At 40.1% G+C, this 23,009-nt stretch overlaps 1 protein-coding gene and 1 long non-coding RNA gene across 8 annotated transcripts in view; one reads left to right on the top strand and one right to left on the bottom strand.

Moving 5' to 3' along the window:
- Positions 1-23,009, top strand: part of LOC122458105 — a 169,871-nt gene that overhangs the window by 129,588 nt on the left and 17,274 nt on the right. The window lies entirely within an intron of this gene.
- The window catches only part of LOC119863439 (sodium channel protein type 2 subunit alpha-like), a 234,482-nt gene that overhangs the window by 103,399 nt on the left and 108,074 nt on the right, over positions 1-23,009 (bottom strand). For all 7 annotated transcript variants that reach the window (XM_043505227.1, XM_038421930.2, XM_038421927.2 and 4 more), the window contains 3 exons: positions 9,678-9,851; positions 7,989-8,345; positions 5,026-5,478 (listed from right to left, as the gene is read on the bottom strand). In XM_043505227.1, coding sequence (XP_043361162.1) covers positions 5,026-5,478; positions 7,989-8,345; positions 9,678-9,851 — 984 coding nt within the window. The remainder of the gene's footprint in view (positions 1-5,025; positions 5,479-7,988; positions 8,346-9,677; positions 9,852-23,009) is intronic.

Consider the following 23,009-nt stretch of genomic DNA (forward strand, 5'->3'; position numbering starts at 1 on the left):
AAAACAATGTATAACTTTAGAGCCTACAAGTCCTACTTCTTGTTCAGCCAATTGCTAAGATAAACAAGTTTATTTAAATTTCTGGGACATAATGCTGCCAGCTTCTTATTTACGTCACCTGAAAGCGAGAACAGGTGTTATGGCACTTTTGTAGTGGGCATTGCTAGGTATTTATGTGCCAGATATGCTAAACATTCGTATGCCCCTTCATGTTTCAGCCACCATTCCAGAGGACATGCTTCCATGCTGATGACGCTCGTTAAAAAAATGCATTAATTAAATTTGAGACTGAACTCCTTGAGGGAGAATTGTATGTCTCCTGCTGTTTTACCTGTACTTTGCCATATATTTCATGTTATAGCAATCTTGGATGATGACCCAGCATATGTTGTTCATTTTAAGAAGGTACCAATGTGAGATTTCTAAAGATTTAGAAAATATTTTTGAAGATTTAGCTATAGCACTTGACCCAAGGTTTAGAAATCTGAACTGCCTTCCAAAAATCTGAGAGGGACGAGGTGTGGAGCATGCTGTCAGAAGTCCTAAGAGAGCAACACTCCGATGCGGAAACTACTGAATCCAAACCACCAAAAAATAAAATCAACTTTCTGCTGGTGGCATCTAACTCAGATGATGAAAATGAATATGCATCAGTCCACACTGCTTTGGATTGTTATTGAGCAGAACCTGTCATCAGCATGGACGCATGTCCTCTGGAAGGGTGGTTGAAGCATGAAGGGACATATGAATCTTTAGCGCATCTGGTATGTAAATATCTTGCGACGCCGGCTAAAATAGTGCCATGCAAACGCCTGTTGCCACTTTCTGGTGACATTGTAAACAAGAAGTGGGCAGCATTATCTCCTGCAAATGTAAACAAACTTGTTTGTCTGAACAAGAAGTAGGATCGAGTTGATTCATAGGCTCTAAAGTTTTACATTGTTTTATTTTTGAGTGCAGTTTTTTTTACATAATTCTATATTTGTCAGTTTAACTTGCATGATAGAATGCACTAAATTATTTGTATTAAGTGAATTGAAAAATATTATTTCTTTTGTTTTTTACTGTGCAAATATTTGTAATAAAAACAATAAAATAAAGTGAGCACTGTATACTTTATATTCTGTGTGGTAACTGAAATCAAAATATTTGAAAATGTAGAAAACATCAAAAAATATTTAAATAAATGGTATTATGTTATTCTTTAACAGTGTGATTAATCACATGATTAACTTTTTTAATTGCTTCAGAGCCCTAACTTTTATATATGGCCAACTTGGGTCACTGCGCATTACCACAGAGTTCAATGGGACTATCCACGAGCATAAAGTCAAACAGGTAAGTGAACATTTGCAAGATTGGGGCTTTATTCCTAAAGTTTTGAAAGTTTTATTTTTTCCTAGAGGAGAAAACTATATTTTAAATCTTAAAAGTTAAACACAACTAAAAAAATTTCAACATATCCTACCAAAATATAAACACTTTTTAGCAATCAAATAATCAAGGAAATTAAAAATATTTACTTAAATATGCTTTACTGGAATGAATGTGATCAGAATGTTTGTAATTAAAAGAGATCTAAAAGTCTATTTTAATACAACAATAAAGTTATAAATAAGTTTCAAATAAAATATTTTTTATTTTTTTTAAAATGATAATCTCTTAAAATGTAGTGTTCTTGTCACTTTATAATCCAAATTTTAAAAAAATATCTACAGAGCATGCACTTTTTATATCACTGAAGTATGATACATAAAGTACCAACATGATGTAACGAGAGAGAGAGAGAGAATTATAAAAAATGTTGGGGTTGCCCCCAACCATGCTGTGATTTGAGTCACATGACTCAGCTTACAGAGCAGCTGTGCATGTTTCTACTATATTGCAATGGATGGGGAAGGAATATATTACAGCTGAGTAGCATGCAATCAATATTTATTTTAAAAGTGATTATATATGTATGATTTGTTGAGGTAACCTTTGTAAGAGTGCTGACCCGTAGCTCTGCCTGGTTAAAAAGCACCAGAGCTGCATTCTTGACTGATCCAGGTTGAATTTACTCCTGTGAGAAGTAAGAATGGTAGGAAATGAAGTTCAAAATATAATACCTCTGATTTTTTTTTGTGCTGGAAACAGTTCAAATATGGCTTCCAAAATATTAAAAAAATATGTTATCTAACATAAAACTTACACATCAGTTGATTAGTAACTTCTGCAGACGAATATACAAAGACACATTTAAAGAAATTATATAAGCAGACTGATGCTGATAAATGTACATTAGACTTGGAATTGACTGTTTTAAAAATAATGACACACCTACATCCACGTTATGTCTTCAAGTAGTTTTACAACATCATCAAATGTTAACATCTAGATCTTTAAAAAAAAATCAAAATAATTTTATTCTTCCATTTCTCTGAATTAGGTATATTCTAGCCACTAAAAATGTATTTAGTATACAGTTTCTGAAAATGATCACAGAACAATCAGTCACAATGGGCCAAATTCAAATTCTCAGGTATGAATTTTGCCTATTATCATATTCAATATGCAGTTGCATTTATTTTAGCATTTTTGAATTATGTAATTGATAAAAAACATTTAAACATAAAATTTAATTCTATATTATAACAGATATACAACATTGTTAAAGTGAAAGTCTATACCTAGAGATAAATCTGTGATCTCTAGTATGTTAAATCTCCTTCGCATCAATCTTCTGGTGCGAATCAAAATAAAAACCAGGTAACCCACCCCCCCACTAGGTTTTCTCTATCACAGAGGAAACTTCAGATGGCATGGAGCTACCAAAACTCTTCCTATGCAACCTACTCCCAGCCAACTGAGTATGGAGTGTGACAGGGAAAAAGGAAAGGAGTAAAAGTGGGCTGGGCATCTCTATACTAGCGATCCCTGGCTGCAGCTAGCCCAGTTAGGACTGTGTGCCAAAAGACCAGACTCCGGATGTGACATATCATCTCTGTAAACTCTCTAACAAATAGACTACCAACTTCCCTGTTGATCGCAAAGATACTGCATATAGAAGATATAATTCTGCTAACTGATGTGTCTCATTGGCCACTCTGATTATCTGAGCCACTTTTCCCTATTTGACTAAATTAAAAGAAAAGCGGATAACAGCACTTAAGAGTAGCTTACATATATGTTTAAACTTGAATATCAGTGTGAGCAGCTCTGGATTTTGAAACAAAAAATATAAAAGGTGGGTAACAATGACCTCTTCAATAGCTTGGGATAACAATTTTCACAGTGCAGTCATCAAATTTAACAAAGTGACATCAGAACAATATAATGATATCTGGAAACATCCAACGCTCCTTCAAAGAAAAACCTAACCAATATCTACCAAAATCCAATGTCCATTATTCAGGTTAATAATAAACAATACAGTTTAGTTTATATAGCACCTATTGACCAAAACATTCTAGACACCTTACAAAAATACAGTGTGGTTAACACATTAAAATGTGTTATAAATATTTTAAAAATAAAAAGGTCTTTCATAACTTTTAAAGGGGTAATGACTTGACACTTGTCATGCAGGGGTAATGTATCCTAGAGGGTAGAGATGGAAGGGGCAAAATTACAGGCCCTTCTAATTCTATATAACTATAAATTAAAACACACATTTTCCTTTAATTTGAGAGGTGAAGATGATATATAGGTTATCAGATGCCCCATAAAATCCATAGAACAAGTCCAGTTTTAGTAATTGGATTGTTTCTACAGCAAATTAATACAATAATATTTCATCATTGTATATTAAACTACAAGAAAATAGAAACATGTATAAAACTATCATTATTTAGTCTTTCAAATTAAAGTCTAATTATGACTACACCTTGATACAGAAAATTTATTTCAATATTTTGCTTTAAAAGAGCACACAAACTATTTTCACATTAAAATTCAGTAGATTCAGTAGGTCCAGTACTAATTCAATATTTTATTAATGACTTGGACAGTGGAGAGGAAAATCTGCAGATGACAGCAAGCTGGAAGGGGTAGCAAGCATTTTGTAGGTCAGGATTAGAAATCAAAATGACCTTGATAATTGGAGAACTGATTTGAAGGCAACAAAATGAAACTCAATAAAGATAATTTCAAAGTACAATATTTAGGAAGGAAAAAAATCAAATGCACAAATAGAAAATGGGGAATAACTGGCTAGATGACAGTATTGCTAAAAAGGATCTGGGGGTTGTAATGGATCACAAATTGAATGAAAGCGAGCCACGTGCCACTATGTGAAAAAGGCAAAATGTAATTCTGGGACATGTCGTACGAAAAACATAGAGCAAACGGTTTTGCTCTACTCGGTATTGAGCTTAAGTGTTGTACCCAGTTTTGGGTACCACACTTTAGGAAAGATGTGGACTAACTGAGAAAAGTCCAGAACAGAACAACAAAAATGATACATGATTTGATTTATGAGAAAAGGTGGTTTTTTTTTTAAAAAAAAAACTGGGCATATTTAGTCTTGAGAAAAGAAAACTGAGGAGGGACCTGATAACAGCCTTCAAGTATGTTAAGGGCTTTTATAAAGAGTGATCCATGTCCACTAAAGGTAGGACAAGAATTAACCATCCTAATCTGTAGCTAGAGAAATTTAGATTAGATATTAGGAAAACTTTGCGACTATAAGAATAGTTAAGACCTGGAAGAGGTTACCAAGGAAGCTTGCAGAACCCCCATCATTGGAGATTTTTAAGAATGGGTTAGACAAACATCTGTCAAGGATGATCTAGGTATACTTGGTCCTGCTTCAGTGCAGGAGGAAGGATTAAAATCCATCAGCCTGACATTTCTATGATTAAATACTGACTTGTCATATATGTTCCTGAGAATTCCATTTAAAAACCCTGAGCTTGTGATATCCAAACAACAACAACGTAAGCCATAATATGAAAGTATATAATTGATGCCAAAATTGAGGGCAACCACAACTGGCTATATAACACACACATATATTTATACAGTACAAATATTTTCAAGTCCTACCTCTTTGCTTTCCTCCAGCTCTGACTCACTGCTAAACTCTTCTGTATTTAAATGTTCAAAATCCGATTCCCCAATAGCAATTGGTACGGTCACAGTAAGGTTTGGGTTGTGTATGAATGATGCATAATCACGGTTGCCTACAATACCTGTGGCTCCATTCTCATCTTTGCGATTATCCAGATTTCTATTCATTTCAGCTACAGTATGGTTGGTAGTGTAGTTGTCTTCCTTGTTGTTTAGCTGACTGATTGACTTTATTTCAACTACATCTTTCTGTCCTTTCACAAAGATTTTTTGGGCACATTCACGTGCTTTTCTTTTCACATAATCTATTCCCCTCTGAATCCTTGCCACAGCTATCTGCAGATTGTTTGTTTCATTATCGTCATCTGTAGCAGCAAGGTTGTCTGAACTAAATGAGCTCAGCAGCAAGGCCAAAAACAGGTTCAGTACCTAAAAACAAAGAGACACTGCTAGATCTTTCTCCTCTCTTTTTCTTATTAACAAAAATAAATGTTATACGTAATGCTTTCATATTACTGTACTTCTGATAAAATTTTAGTGTGTACAGGGATTTTCTAATAACAGAACAGTTGTGTGGCTAAATCTCTGCAAAACACTTTGAAATTATACTTTATTATTTAAATACTTAAGACTTATAGAGCACTTTATATCTTCAAAGAGCTGTACTAACATTAACTAATTAATCCTCACAACACTCCTGAAAAGGTAAGTAAAGGAGTATAATCTTCATTTTACAAATGGAAACTTAGATACAGACTGGTTAAGCAACTTTCTCAAAGTCATACAGTAATTCTGTGGTAGAGATGGATTTCGAATTCAGGATTTCTTGAGCATATAAATGGTCCTGTTTACATAAATAAATAAAACATGCTCCTTTTCAATTTCTGGTTTTCAATACTAATGTAAATACTTTTTATTTTTTGTTTCCATGCACTAATAGTATTGGTATTTTCTTAATCCTATTATGCCATCTTCCTCATGCCACAAAACGCATTAAACTTCATGTATTAAAAAAATAACACCATCAGAAAATGAAATTGTGGTAAATAATATAAATATGGCTACTCTAAATAATATAAATGATGTACACAAAGGGAATGAAATCTGTAATTGCAAGTATTAGTGCTGGTTACCTTCAGTTTTTTTGATGAAGCACAAATGTACAAGACTATGAAATCTGCAGTAGAACTATAGGAGAATGATTTTATATAAATATTAATTATACTTTGGCTTTTCCTGGTTTTTTTAATATAAGAAAACAGTTTGGTTTTGATTAAATAATTTTGTGCATTTTTGGCCCAAGAGGGCAGAAAAAAAAGCACACTAGGCAAGTCCATAGATTCATGTCCAAAGACCTAGGAAGGTTTATCCTACCCTAACACCTCCAAGCCATATATACATCCAAAATCCACTGAAATCAATGGAATGACTTCAGCAGGCTTTGGATCAGGCTTGTAAAGCCACACTCCTCTTTCCTGCTAAAAAATACTTTTTCAAAACTAAAATCATCTTTTCTTTGATTTTAATGACAGAGAATTTTTTATCTTCTTTGGGGTTTAACAAAGTAATGTGCTAGCTGAACAAGGAAAAAAACTCTTCAATTTCTTTGTTGGAAGAATTTTTATAGTTCAGAATTCCGTTTTTTGCGAGAAAAACAAAGTATATGCAATTGCATGATTACATGCAGGCATATGTGTCTATGCACGTATTATGTATACCTAATATTTTTTTAAAATCTCACTTTTGGGAGATTTTTTCACGTCAGCCATCACAATGATAACTCAGAATTGTCCGCATATATTTTTAAACTGAGTTCTATATTTTGGTGTGACAGGATGTATTAGGCCCAGAGGCCCCCTCCTGGAGGCCTCGTAGTCCTACCACTCCTTGTTCCAGAAAGGAGCAGTGAAGAAGTCCTCCAGGCTGCTCCCTGCAGCCAATGATGGAAGTTGCCAATGAGGGAGCAGTCAGTCATGGCCCAGTAAGCTCATATAAAAGGAGCTGCAGGGCCAGAGTAGTCAGTTGCTGCCTGAAGCTAGAAGAGAGAGGAGTGTGTTTCTGGGGGGCTGAAAAAGCAGCAGGACCATGGACAGCTCAGTGCTGGCAGGGACTGGGAAAGCAAGAGAGAGCTCCTGGCTGGCTGCTGGGACTGAGCCCAAGATAGCGTGCAGGCAAGAAAATATTTTGGGTGTTATACCTGACAGCAAGAGCTTAAGGGCAACTTTTGTGGTTTTGAAATCACATTTTTATTTTTTAAAAATATGTTCACACTTGTGTATGACCGGCATAACCTGAACAAGATTTCTCCTAGGACTGATGTTTTGATGGGAAGAGGGAAGTGAAGGCCAAAATCTGTATGTTGATGGAACAGATCAAAGCCAGTCGCTCCTCTATCACAACGGAATTTTCTACAAGAAAGGTAAAGCTCATTTATGCAGGGAACAGAGCTTTCCCGAGGACTGGCCCAATATTGTAGATGTCATGATGAAGTAAAAACAGAACACAAAATAACCCTAAGAACAGGAACTAAGGACCATCACAAACCCTCCATCTTCTACTTTAAGCACAAGGCACATTTTTTGACCTTGCCTTCTCTAAAATATATAGCAATATGTGCATGCATATATATATATATACACACACACACACACACACGCATGCACAGAATGTTATACTATATTAAAAAATTTAAAACAAAACAAAAAAACCCCCACATTTCGCTGCACACATTTCTCCATTGGGTATAGCATGAGAACACACATACGTGACATATGTTGGTCACATTACTGAATGCACAACTGGAAGGAGCTCAGATACTATGGTGATTAGCGCAGTATAAGAATCAATATAGAAAAGAATAGCTATCAACAAAAAATATACAGTACAGATCCTGTAACCATAATGGGTGTTCCATCCCCTGAAATGTTTTGGTTACATACCACTAGATTTCCAATCACCATGACCATCATGAAAACGATAAGGCACATGGCTTGGCCGGCAACCTCCATACAGTCCCACATAGTTTCTATCCATTCTCCACACAACACTCGGAATACAATCAAGAAAGAGTGGAAGAAGTCTTGCATGTGCCAGCGTGGAAGTACACACTTATTGGAGATCTTGCAGACATATTCCTTGTAGCTTTTACCGAACAGCTGCATACCAACCACAGCAAAAATGAAGACAATGATGGCCAGCACCAAGGTCAAATTTCCCAAAGCCCCCACTGAGTTACCAATAATCTTTATCAGTTTATTTAGTGTGGGCCAAGATTTTGCCAACTTGAAAATTCGCAACTGGAAAACAATAAAGAAGCATCATTAGTACTAATTACAACAGAACTGTAGAAATGTACTTCAGACCATATACTATGAGTAGTCCCTTAATGTAAAAAATCTTAATGTTTTATCTTTGTGGTTTCTATTAATTTACTATTAAATTACTGCACCCCCTAGGGATGATCCTCCAAATTCCATAACTCACTCACAATCAGGTCTTATGAAAGTCCACAAAGTTCTACAGATTTACAACTGACCCTTCATCACCCTGTCTGCGGCAGAAACTGAAGTCATACATCCTTTCACTGTCCAGCTTGACATAGCAAGTGGAATGCCCCGCTAATATAACCGTAGAGCTAGTGAATATTGAGCATGACAGGATATTAGCATCATACAGGGAAAAGGGTGGAGAGGAAACAGAATACATAACGCTAACAGACTAAAGCAGAGACCTTTTAAGGTAAATTTCCCCAAAACACTTAAGATAAAAAAAATGTTGATTAGAAAAATATTCTTCAAACAATGTAGAAAAGATCTTCATGGGGATAAGTCTGGAATGAAAAGCTAAATACAAAACAGACAATATTTGTAGATTTGAGGAAAAACATAAATGAGAGACCCTTGTAACATCTAATCCCTCATCCAGCAAAATTTAATAAAAATATTTGATTAAATCCATTTTTAGTTTCAACTACAAAAAATCATGTTAAGTCAGACAGAAAAAAGAGCCTAAGATAGTAATGCCTCAGCTACTCAATTGCTATTCTAAAAATGAAATATTTCTCCCTTAAAATACACAGCTAAACTTCACTACTGATGAAAGTCAGTTTCTTAAATATTTAATATAAACGTTTTGTAATTTTAGTCATTGGACATAAATCAAATATTTGAAAAGAATAGTTCTATTCCTTTGACATAACAGTATGACATGAAGATAAATAAGGATTGTAAGTAATTTCTTCCTATAACTTGTCTTATTTACATCTTTGCCCAACCAACACTAAATATATAAATTTTCTACAGTGAGCTACAATGGTGACAATAGTGAATTGCACAGTAATGAAGTTATTATACAGTCATGTTAATGCAAATTACTCTGTAATTACCATTGCCTCCATTTGAATGACTGTTTAACTATTTTTGAACCATAAAATTTCATATATTAATTACTTTGCAATAATAATGTAAATAACTTTTGGTAGACCTGTACCTAGAGAGGTGCATCTTTTGACTCTTAAGAGAAATTACATGTGCAGTGAAAATGCTGATAAACTTATGTAAACATAAAAAATTTGAATTATAAACATAATGTATTAACTGTAACTGTACATTGTTTACGAATATATTTACCAATCTGAATGATCGGAGAACGGATAGTCCATCCACATTTGAAAGAAAAAGCTCCACCAAACTAAGGGTAACAATAAACCCATCAAAAATATTCCAGCCTACTTGGAAATAATAATAAGGATCCATGGCAATTAACTTGAGAACCATTTCTGCTGTGAAGATCCCGGTAAAAACCTAAATGAAAATGTAATTTGTTAGTGTTACATAGCTGTAAAACAAGTAAAATTAGAAACAAAAAAAAAGGTTGATCAATAAGTGATATCTTTATTATAGCAAGGTGTCAGTAATAAAAAAAACTCGCAGAATATGCAAGAATATCCTGGATCAAACTAATCCCTAGTGTAACTCCATTAACGTTGGTGAAGTTACACAAGGGCTGAAGTTAGCCTGTTACCAAAAACAGAGCACGGACAGAATATTCATTGTTTCCATTACAAAGGTACACAGGAATTTTAGTAAACCCCTAATTAGTTAAAGTCTTTTCCTCACTCTTTATAAAGAAAATCTATATAAACCTATTCAGGAAAGTATTAATCAATTTTGAAAAGAAAAAAGTATTTTTTTGTTTTTAATAACTGAAGTTGACTAGTACAAACTACGAAGGTTAAAGACCTTAATACAAATATTATTTTGCTTATATTCTGGCCGCAGTGAATTAATAAAAGTCAGGTATTACATTGATATCTCCCTCTTTTCTAATATTTTTTGATAGTGACTAAAGTATAATTTTAAAATACTGATTGCAAAAATAAGGATTTGAGATGAGCTATTGTGACATAAAATTTTTAATAGGTAATTACTTTTGTTACAGTCCGCAGGAACAACTTAAACCTTTTTCAGAGTTTTTGAGTTCATTCCTGATTGAGAGGGTCTGATATTGGATAGTAAAGGAGCAGAAATTGAAAGAGCCTGACATGAATTGGCAATTATAAGGCTAGGAGAAGAGAAGCAACAGCTGAAGTTAAATGGACAGGTTCAAAGGCAGTAGAGCCAAACTTTTACCTTTCTCCTTCTTCTTCACGTAGACTGGAACAATATAGGAACTGGATGTAAGAAGGAGCCGAGATTCAAATATTTGGCCTAAGTAGGTACGTTTGAAAAATTATTCAGTCAAAGCAGAAAATGAGAATTCTGACCAAAATTTGATTGAATATCTATTTGAGGCAAAATTTTGATACAGATCTGTTTCACCCCAACGATTCTTAATTACTGATTGTGGACTACATTGCACAGTGTCAGATGTAGGAATGTTCTGCAAAGCCACATCTAACATAATTTGTAGAGAACAGATACTTACCATACAGTAAATGAAGGGTACTTACTTGTAATTGGAGTTCTTTGAGATGGCCCTGCATATTCCTGCTAATGGGTACTGCATCTATTTTAGCAGTGTCAGCTAAAGTGTTCTTGCACCTCCACTCCTCTCCTCAGCATCACAATGTAGTGAAGGCGCGGCTACATTAGGGACAGAGTGCCCTCCTCAATTCAGTTCCTTCCACCGCAAAGCCAGGAGCAGGGGTCAGCACCAGCATGTTGCGCAACGGACACTTGACAAAATTACTGTACTTGGTGACGGACAATGTGGTGGTGGTGGGGGCGATTATGTCATTCAATTTTTTGAAAAATTACCACAGACCTCAAAATTTTTACCATGGATACATTGCTGACCCCTGGCCAGGAGGAAAACAGCAAGGACTTGGACAGAGAGGGGAAAGAGGGTGGGAAGAGAGGGTTACTCCCCTTGTGCAATAACTGAGGTTCTTCGAGATGTGTCCCCCCATGGGTGCTTCACTGTAGGTGCAGTAGCGCTTTTGCGTCTGGAGTCAGAAATCTTCAATAGCGGTGCCCGTGGGACCGCACATGCGCACCTTCCCTCCCCCGCACTGTGCGCGGGCAGTATAAATAGTGCTGTGCTGTGCAGTCCAACCATTGGACATACAGCCCAAACTGCCATAAGCCCAAACAGTATGCTCCAAAGCACAGGGGAGGAGGGCGGATAGTGGAGCACCCAGGGGGGGACACATCTCGAAGAACCTGAATTACTGTACAAGGTGAGTAACCCACTCTTCTTCTACATGGGTGCTCCACTGTAGGTGACTATAAAGTACTGCCCCTAGCTGGAAGGTTGCGGCTTCGGAGTGGCTGGTATCACTGAGGTTAGGACCATATGTCCGAGAATGGTGTTCGTCAAGGAATCCTGCAAGATAGCATAATGTTGGGCAAATGTATCAGAGGATGTCCATGTGGCAGCCTTGCATATATCTATTATGGAAACATTATTGAGGAATGCAAGGGAGGTTGAAAGCACTCATGTGGAGTGTCCTCGGATAGAAGCCAGTAGTTGCTTACTGTGAAGTTCATAAGACAGACATATGTACTGTGAAATCCATTTAGAGAGGTGTTGTTTAGATATAGCAGAGCCTTTAGAGAGTTTGGCAATGGATATGAACAAGCATGGTGAGTTCCTGAATGGTTTGATTCTATCCAAGTAGAACAATGCATGTCTCACATCTTAGGTGTGGAGAGCTGCTTCTTGGTAATTATTGTGTGGTTTGGAAAAGAAGGAGGGCAGGTGTATAAGCTCGTTTAGATGGAAGGACATTATAACCCTAGGCAGGAATTTTGGGTGTGGATGGAGGGTCACTTTGTCCCTATAAAACATTATATATGGTGGGTATGCCATAAGGGCTGATATTTCTCCCATGTGTCATGCCGATGTAATGGTGACAAGGAAGGCCGTTTTCATTGCTAGATGAAGGAGTGAGCAGGTTGCCATTGGCTCAAATGGAGGTCTAGTCAGAGAGCAGAGGACTAGGCTGGGGTCCCAGGATGGGGTTGGGGGACATATGTCAGGGTACAGGTTTCGAACACCCTTAAGAAAACATTTGACAAGGGTGTGTGCAAATACTGAATATCCCTCAGCAGGGCAGTGGAATTCGGTAACTGCAGCCATGTGCACTCTAAGAGAACTAAAAGCCATGCTGTTTGAGTGAAGGCTGAATTAACCTATCTGTGAGTACACCAAAGTTGGAACCAGTTCCACTTGTGGGAATAGGTACGTCTGGTAGAATCACGCCTGCTATTTATCAAGGTATGTTTTACTGAATCTGTACATGTTCTTCCCAGATCCTGGAGTCATGAAGAAGCCAAGATTTCAGGTGAAGCATCTGCAGGCTGGGATGGTGAATGCATCCCCTGTCCTGAGAGAGGAGCCACGATGCTGGGGGAAGGTTTATAGGCTGAGAGAGTGTCATGCGAAGCAGGTACATGTACCAAACTTGTAGTGGCCATGCCAGTGCTATTAGTATAACCAGAGCTTGATCTTCCTGTATATTGCATAAGACTCTGAACAGGGGGGAAAAGGGAAGGAAGAGGTAGAGAAGTGGTGCATTCCAGTTCATAAGGAATGCATCCTCCAGTGAATCGTGTCTCAGGCCTGCTCCAGAACAAAATTAAGGATAGGGTGTTCTTGTGAGTGGTGAAATGGTCTATGTGGGGTGACCCCATTGTAGAAGATGGGTCAGAGTGCTCTCATGTCACACTGCCATTCATGCTCGTGCAAGAAGGTTCTGCTTAGCGAATCCTCTGTCATGTTCTGATGTCCAAGGAGATACTCAGCAGAGATGGAGTTGTTGTGGATACACCAATTCCATAGCTTGATCGCTTCTGAGCATAGGGAACGGGACCTGGCACCTCCTTGCCTGTTGATGTAATACAAGCAAGCAAAGTTGTCAGGAATTACTCAAACAGTCCGGTTTCTGAGGAGTGGTAGGAAATGTTGGCAGGCATTGAAGACCACCCTCACTTCCAGGAGGTTGATGTGTAAGGTGGGCTCGGTGGGCGTCCATCTGCCTTGTGTAGCGTGCTTGCATAGATGCACTCCAAAGCCGAGAAGGGAGGCATTAGTGGTAAGGATCGTGGTAGGTGGAAATTGAAGGGACCCAGCCCAGACATTGTTGGGGCACGTCCACCACATTAGTGAGCTCTTGACCTGGATTGGCATGGACAGGTGTTTTTGCATGCTGTTCTTATGAGGAAGATATACTGTATGGAGCCAGCCCGGAAGACACTCCATGTGCAGCCTTGCATGTTTTGACCACAAATGTAGTTGCAGCCACTTATCCCAGAAGTTGGAGGTAGGTACGTGCTGGGATTTGGGGGCATGCTTGGACAGTTGAGACTAGTTGCATTATTACTGTAAACCTGTGAGGTGGTAAAAACACTCTTGCCCACTTGGCATCAAGTACAGCACCAATGAATTCCAATATTTGCACTGTGGTTACTGTGGACTTTTCAAAATTGATAAGGAAGACCAGTTTTGTAAAGAGGGTCTTTGTAGCGTGGACTGCTCAGAGCAGTTCGGTCTCAGATATCACTTTGAGATGGCAATCGTCTAGATATGGGAAAATGGTGATGCCTTGTTTGCAGAGGAAGGCCGCGACCACTGCGAGTACTTTGGAAAAAACTCACGGAGCTGTGCATGGTCTGAAGCGTAGTACTTTGTACTGTTAGTGATCATGACCAACGATGAATCATAGGAAACATCTGCGAGAAGGGTGTACTGAAATATAGTATGCATTCTCTAGGTCGAGGGCCGAGAACCAATCCCTCTGTTCCAGTGCTGGGATGATGATGGATAGGGTGACCATCTTAAAACGTTATAGTTTGACAAAACTTGTTGAGATTGTGAAGGTCTAGGATGGGGCGTTAACCACCAGACTTCTTTTATAACAGGAAGTAGTGAGAGTAGAAACCAAGTCCTCTGTGTTGTGGAGGGATTGGTTCTATGGCTCCCAGCTGAAGATGTCTCACCTCCCCTTCCAGGATGGGCTCGTGAGAGGGGTCCCCAAAGAGAGATGGGGTAGGGGGTTGGTGGGATAGTATAGCTAGGAAGGGGATGGAGTAACTTTCCTTTACTATTTCCAGGACCCATCTGTCCAAGGTAATGAGCATCCAAGATGGTAAAATTGGAGCTAGGAGGTTGCCAAACTGTCGGTGTGTAGATGGCATTACAGATGGTAAGGGAAACTGGAGCAGGCAGGAGGCTCTCTGGATCTCGACCACACCTTCAAATTTTCTGCTTATTAGAGGAAGGTTGGGACAGCGTCCCTCATGCAGGAGATTGTTTGCACTTGTTGGGAGGTCGGTGATGACAGTGCTGGTTGTCAAACTGCCGCTGTGGGTAGTATGGCTGAGAGTGAGATCATGAGGGGGAGCTGATATTTCCCCGATCTTTGTTTTGGCTGTGGCGTGTATATGCAGAGGGATTTTAGAGTGGCTCGGTGAGTGTAAGGAATTATCCGTGCACTCAGAAAAATTTTTGTCCCTCGAATGGGAGATCCTCGACCATATTTTGCATCCCCTTAGGGAAACCTGAAAGGTGCAACCATGATGCACATCACATTACTACTGCAGTAGCAATGGATCGGGCAGCTGTGTCAGCTGAGTCCAGGGAGGCCTGTGGGGCCGTGAGGGCTATTAAGTGACCTTCTGAAAAGAGGGGCAGGAATTGTTCCCTTTGTTTCCTCTGGCAGATTCTGCCAAAGTTCTTCCAGTTTAGAATAATTTTATAATCGTATTTGGCCAGAAGTTGTAGTTAGAAATTTGAAATTGGAGGGTAGCAGATGAATAGGATTTTCTGCCCAGAACTAAAAGTTGCTAGTCTTGATCAGGATGACCAGATCAAGATTGGCATTGACAGCCCTTCTCTTGCACCGCATTCACCATGAGGGAATTTGGGGCAGGATATGAAAATAAAAACTTTGCATCTTTGGCGTGCATATAATACTTCCTATCTGCCCATTTGCATGCAAGTGGGGTGGGGGGTTAGAAGCTGAAATCTGTCAAAGAAGGTTTGCAGGTTCAAGTAATGCACCGTTAATAGGTAGGGCAATTTTTGTTGTTGAGGAGGTATGGAGAATGTCAGTCAGTTCATGGTGCTGTTCTTTGACCTCCTCAAATGGGATGTTTAGGGAGTCAGCCACTCAATGAAACTACTCCTGAAAGTGACAAAAATGATCAGCCGCTGTGGGAGGTGGTGGAATGATGGCTTCATCAGGTGAAGATGATGAAGAAAACGGAAGGAGCAGAGGTCCTCCTCATCCTGCTCTCCTTCCAGTTCCTCCTCCAGTGGTGATATTTGCGGAGGCTGTGGTTCTGGAGGTCGAGAGATTGTTGAGGAGGGGATTGATGGAGGCCGGCATGTTTGCCGTGGTAGGGAAATACCGAATTGTGCCCTATACATGGTTCAGGGGTCTTAATATGGCCAATTAGGGGGAAAGGGAATATATGCTTGCATCCATGGGAACCCCTGAAAAGGCTGGGTAAGTTGATATCAATTGCCCTGATGTTGGTGGGGCAAGAGTCTCGATAATCACCCTCGTCCTCCTTGACATCACTAAGGAAAGGAGGTGCTGTCCCTGTGGGAAAGCATGAACAGTGCGTTGATTGAGAAGCGGGTGAGACTTGGGACTCTTCCTGTCTGAGGAGTGGAGAATCTGGATTGTCAGATATAGCGAGGTCTGGCAGCTGTGTGAATACTCGTGGGTGATCTCTCCTCAGTGCTTGTGATGAGCATGGTGCCGGTGTGATATGGAAAAGAGTCAGCAAATGGCGCTGGAGATCTTTTCAGAGCCATAGCTTTGCTAGGAGTTTGCAACCCTGCCGGATTCTTTCTTGGAGCTGGGAGCTGAGAGCTTTGGTGCCGTGCGCAGCATTGGAGCTGAGGCTTCATTGGAGCTGGCTGTTTTGCAGGTGTCGATGGCAGTGCCAACCATGTCCTCAGCACCGGAAAGGGACCTGGAGCCGCTGAGGAGGAAAAGGGTTCGCTTTGGTCCCCCACAACAGGAGGTGGCGCCGATAGCTGCTGTTTCGCCCTGGCACAATCCAAGACTTACTCTCAAGGGCTGAGGTAGTCAGTCTAGGAGCAGCCTTGTGCCTCTTGTCAGAGGCCGTTTGTACCACGGATCTAGCTGAGGACAGTGTTCCTGTGGTTTATGGCTCAGGAGTAGAGGGAGGGACTGCTTTTTAGTGTCAGCCCGGCCAGAGGATGATCTTCCCTTACTCGGGCGAGGCAATGAGGGTCGCCAGACGACCTTGCTGAGCGTGAGGGTCTCTCCAGTGAGGAGCAAGAACTGGGGTCTGATGCTGGTTGCAGGGACTTTTCCATGAGGAACAGTTTGAGGTTAAGGTCCTTGTCTTTCCTTGCTCTTGGCTTTAAGCCCAGACAGTGGGAACATTTCTGGGAGATGTGTCTCTCTCCCAGGAAACGGATACACAGTGCGTGGCCGTCCGTTACAGAGAAGGTGGCCCCACATGACACATGCTTAAACCCAAAGGAGCCAGGCATAAGGGTGAAAATAAAAAAAACGAATTAATTTTTTTTGAGGATGAAGGAGAAGAAAAGAAAATGAAGGAGCTAACTATCAGAGGGAAAAAACATGTAAGAGACTATCTAAATAACAAAGTTGGCGGGGGGGGGGGCAGAAGGTGTGCATGTGCAGTCCAATGGGCACCACTATTGAAGATCTCTTATTCCAGACACAAAAGTGCTGCTGCACCTACAGTGGAGCACCCCTGGGGACATCACTGAAAGAAGTGTAAATATACAGAGCCCTCTTGAAGAGCTCCAGTTACAGGTAAGTGACATTCATTTCATCTTCAACTGGCTCTGCATATTCCCACTCATGGGAAATATTGATAAGCAATGCTGAGACTAACCTGGAGGTGGGAACAGAATAAAGACAGAAGCACTGCCTTGCCAAATCTAGCATCTGCTCTAGAAGACAAATCCAGAGCACAGCGCTTGGTGAAGTTGTATACTGAAGTCCAGGTGGAAGATCTGCAGATCTCAGCTACTGGCATCTGCCTCAGACAAGTGAAAGAAGTAGCCACAGCTCTAGTAGAATGTGATTGAATCGAAGCAGGTACAGGAACTTTTGCTAGTGTGTAAAACTCAGCAATACATTTGCTTAATCCAGAGGGAAACTGTGGGAAGAAACCGTATGCCCCATGTTGTTCTTAGCATACCTCTATATGCTCACCAGTCCAGATGTTTTATAAAAACTCTTAGTTCTGACCAAATAATAGGTGAGAGCCCTTCAAGCATCCAGTGTATGAAGAACTGATTCTTTTAGAATGTGGCTCAGGGGAAAAATGGTAAATTAATAGACAGAATAATGTGAAAATCAGAGACCATCTTCAGTAAGAACTGAGGATCAGGTCTAAGGACTATCTTGTCCTTAAGAAAAGTAGTGAAAGGTGGATCTGCTACAGATACACTCTGCTGGCTGATGTCATTGCAATAATTAAGGTCTTTCTCATAGATAAATGATTAAACAAAATACTCAGCTAATGGCTTGAATGGAGATTTTACCACCGCGGTCAAAACGCAACTGATGTCCCATGAAGGGACAGACTCTCTAACCGGAGGATACATATTTGAGAAACCTTCCAAAAAAATTTTAACTGAAGCATAAACAGTGATCTACCATCAACTTAAGTATGATACAGAGATGGCTGCCAAAAGGACTTTTAACGAAGAGTCAGACAACCCTTGATTTAAGTACATTAAGTAATCCAGAATACACGGAATAGAAGACTATAAAAGAAAATGAGACTTCCTCTGCATCCATACCTGAAATATGGACCACTTCAGATGATAGCAATTTCTAGTGGACCGCTTTTGTAGAGTTAACTATTAAGTCCTGAACAGATGAAGAACATGACTGCTCAAGCACAGAAAGAATCAAAGTCCGATCGCTCATCATGACAGGCGAAGAAACTGTGGGGCTGGATAAAAAATCCTGCCCCTCTCCTAGGACATCTGGAGACAGAGGGAGATGCATAAAGATGCTGTCAGATAGCTGAAGGAGAACTATAAACCACTGCTGACATGGGCAGTCTGGGGCAATGAGTTTTCTGATACATCTTTCTTATCTCCTACTGTACCAAGCAAAAGGGAAGCACAGACTTTTAGGCACATCAGACCCCTCCCCCAGTCCAGCAGGAAAGCATCTAACAGAGAAAGAGAGAGACTGTCCCTGCCTGCTCTGAAACAGAAACAAAAACATTTTCTGTTGAACAGATCTACAATTGTCGACCCTACCTGGAAAATATGATCTGTACCAACTAATCCTTCAAGGTCCACTTGTGCATCTGATCTGTCTCTGCCATTCTCCTCTGACAAATTCATTGCTATAGGATAAATGTTTTGGTGGATGCACTAATCCCACAGATTTACGGCCTCTGCACACAAGGGGTGGAGCAAGCAGCCCCCTGTCTGTTGATATAATACACCACCAATAGACTATGTTACTACCTGTACAATATTTCCTTGTAGATGCAGAAGGAAGGAGATTAAAGATAATCTAGGCATGGCCCAATATCTAAACAAATACTTTGCTTCAGTCTTTAATAAGGCTAAAGAGGATCTTGGGGATAATGGTAGCATGACAAATGGGAAGGAGGATATAGAGGTAGATATTACCATATCTGAGGTAGAAGTGAAACTGAAACAGCTTAATGGGACTAAATCGGGGGGCCCAGATAATCTTCATCCAAGAATATTAAAGGAATTGGCACCTGAAATTGCAAGCCCATTAGCAAGAATTTTTAATGCATCTGTAAACTCAGGAATAGTACCGAATGATTGGAGAATTGCTAATATAGTTCCTATTTTTAAGAAAGGAAAAAAAAAGTGATCCGGGTAACTACAGGCCAGTTAGTTTGACATCTGTAGTATGCAAGGTCCTGGAAAAAATTTTGAAGGAGAAATTAGTTAAGGACATTGAAGTCAATGGTAAATGGGACAAAATACAACATGGTTTTACAAAAGGTAGATCGTGCCAAACCAACCTAATCTCCTTTTTTGAAAAGGTAACAGATTTTTTAGATAAAGGAAATGCAGTGGATCTAATTTACCTAGATTTCAGTAAGGCGTTTGATACTGTGCCACATGGGGAATTATTAGTTAAATTGGAGAAGATGGGGATCAATATGAACATCAAAAGGTGGATAAGGAATTGGTTAAAGGGGAGACTGCAACGGGTCCTACTGAAAGGCGAACTGTCAGGTTGGAGGGAGGTTACCAGTGGAGTTCCTCAGGGATCGGTTTTGGGACCAATCTTATTTAATCTTTTTATTACTGACCTTGGCACAAGAAGTGGGAGTGTGCTAATAAAGTTTGCAGATGATACAAAGCTGGGAGGTATTGCCAATTCGGAGAAGGATCGGGATATTATACAGGAGGATCTGGATTACCTTGTAAATAGTAAATAGGACTAATAGTAATAAGATGAAATTTAATAGTGAGAAGTGTAAGGTTATGCATTTAGGGATTAATAACAAGAATTTTAGTTATAAGTTGGGGACGCATCAATTAGAAGTAACGGAAGAGGAGAAGGACCTTGGAGTATTGGTTGATCATAGGATGACTATGAGCTGCCAATGTGATATGGCTGTGAAAAAAGCGAATGCGGTTTTGGGATGCATCAGGAGAGGCATTTCCAGTAGGGATAAGGAGGTTTTAGTACCGTTATACAAGGCACTGGTGAGACCTCACCTAGAATACTGTGTGCAGTTCTGGTCTCCCATGTTTAAAAAGGATGAATTCAAACTGGAGCAGGTACAGAGAAGGGCTACTAGGATGATCCGAGGAATGGAAAACTTGTCTTATGAAAGGAGACTTAAGGAGCTTGGCTTGTTTAGCCTAACTAAAAGAAGGTTGAGGGGAGATATGATTGCTCTCTATAAATATATCAGAGGGATAAATATAGGAGAGGGAGAGGAATTATTTCAGCTCAGCACCAACGTGGACACAAGAACAAATGGGTATAAACTGGCCACCAGGAAGTTTAGACTTGAAATCAGACGAAGGTTTTTAACCATCAGAGGAGTGAAGTTTTGGAATAACCTTCCAAGGGAAGCAGTGGGGGCAAAAGATCTATGTGGTTTTAAGATTATACTCGATAAGTTTATGGAGGAGATGGTATGATGGGATAATGGGATTTTGGTAAGTAATTGATCTTTAAATATTCAGGGTAAATAGGCCAAATTCCCTGAGATGGGATATTAGATGGATGGGATCTAATTTACTATAGAAAATTCTTTCCTGGGTATCTGGCTGGTGAATCTTGCCCATGTGCTCAGGGTTTAGCTGATTGCCATATCGGGAAGGAATTTTCCTCCAGGGCAGATTGGAGAGGCCCTGGAGGTTTTTTTGCCTTCCTCTGTAGCATGGGGCATGGTTGACTGGAGGGAGGCTTCTCTGCTCCTTGAAGTCTTTGAACCATGATTTAAGGACTTCAATAGCTCAGACATGGGTGAGGTTTTTCATAGGAGTGGGTGGGTGACGTTCTGTGGCCTGCGCTGTGCAGGAGGTCGGACTAGATGATCAGAATGGTCCCTTCTGACCTTAGTATCTATGAATCTATGAATGATCGGAGTCAGATGAACAGCTCTTAGTTCCGGTGCGTTGATGTGCAATGTTCCTTCCTTAGAAGGCCAGTGCCCTCAAACTGTTATGTGATTGGAGTATTCCCCCAACCATTGCTTGATGCATCTGAAGTCACTGTCCAGGATGGACCCAGAGGATTGAACTGCACACGCTTCAGCATGTTCATCTTGCTTTACCACCAATCTAGAGAGAGTGATATTCTGAGGCCTGGTGATCAATAACTGAAGACTGTCCCAACCTGGACTTTAGACCTGAGACATCCAGTGCTGCATAGGTCTCATTTTCAGATAGGCAAACAGAGTCATGTGGTAGAACCTTATCTTTCGTGTGGGGCAACTTTAATAGACATTGCCTCATTTTGAGAAATCTGTCCTCTGGCAGAAAAGATCTCCCATTTACTAAGAGAGCACTTATACAAGGAATTCTTTGTTTAGGACAGAGGATCAACTTTGGGATGTTAAGAAAAAAACTAGGTCTGAGAAAAGATTGGTCATGGTGACTATGTGGCTCAAAAGGTCCTCATGCCCAGCATCCTACAGTAGCCAAATCGTCCAAGTAAGGGTAAACAAAAATACCCTGATTCTTCAGATATGCCTCCACAATGGAGAGGCAATTAGTAAGTACCATGGGTGCTGTGGAAAGGCCAAATGGAAGCACCTTCTGAAAATGGCAGCCAGCCACCACAATTCAAAGATACTTTTGATGGTTTTGACAAATTACAATACAGAATCAAGCATCCTTTAGATTAAGAGTCGTGAGCCTATCCAGAACTGACAGCAAAAGGATTATGGAGGCCAGGGTCAACATATGGAACTGAAACATCCAGATGTACTTGTTCAATTCCCTTAAGTCTAATATTGGTCAAAACCCTCCATCCTTCTTTTGAACCAGAAAATATTGGGAGCCTGACATCTTCTGTAAGTGGGAACCCCTCAACTGCTCCTATCCAAAGCAACTTTCCAACTTCTGCAAGAAAAAATGCTTTATGAGAGGAGTCCCTGAAGAGGGAGGCAGTCTTTTGAATTCCACAATCTTTAAGATCCATTGGTCTGAGGTAATCTGCCTCCATGTATGAATGAAGTGGGCTAGCCTGTATCCAAAGGAAGGGGTAGAAAAGGGCTACTTCTAGATCTCGATCGGCTCGTCAAAACTGAGACTTGGCATTTTGGGACAAGGGCACTGACAAAGCAGCGGATTCTGGATTTGGATCCTTGTTTGAAAAGCCTCTTTCTATAACAGCTCTGTGAGTCTACAGTTTGTTGATATTGTTATCTGGTGACTGGACAAAGAGTAGAACATTAAAGGCCAGGAGTAGTGCTGCCTTTGTTATTGGAAAGAGGAAGTGGAGGGCCTCATTTGAGTAGCTGGGATCAACCCCAGAGACTAAGCTGTTGATCTCATGTCTTAGTTTTTCTAATAAATGGTCAGTTTTTTCACTAAAGAGACTCTCCCCTTCAAAAGGGTGATCTTCCAGCTTACCTGTAGTATCCATAGCTAGAGAGAAGGACTGACACGTCCTGATAGCCATGACTATCTGGCAATGCTCTGGCAGCAGAGTCCAAAGCATCAAAGGAGGTGCTGAGGTAAAGTTTGGCTACGTTCTGATCCTCCAATAAGATGATGTTGGCCAACCTTCTCCTGATGTCAGGCAAGTCCTGGAACAAAGGCAACATTTTTCCCCATACATGGAATTAATAATGTGCCATGACTGCCTGATAATTGTTCACATCAGTACGAAGGGATGAGGAGAACACCCCTCTCTTCAGTGAATCAGTCTTTTTCCCGTCTTTCACTTGGAGTGGAGTGTGGTTTCCCCGATCATGCCCTATTGCTGGCAGCAGCCACTACTAGCAAATTGGGGACTGGGTAAATATGGA

Source organism: Dermochelys coriacea, chromosome 11 (assembly GCF_009764565.3).
Source record: "Dermochelys coriacea isolate rDerCor1 chromosome 11, rDerCor1.pri.v4, whole genome shotgun sequence".
Lineage (NCBI taxonomy): Eukaryota > Metazoa > Chordata > Testudines > Dermochelyidae > Dermochelys > Dermochelys coriacea.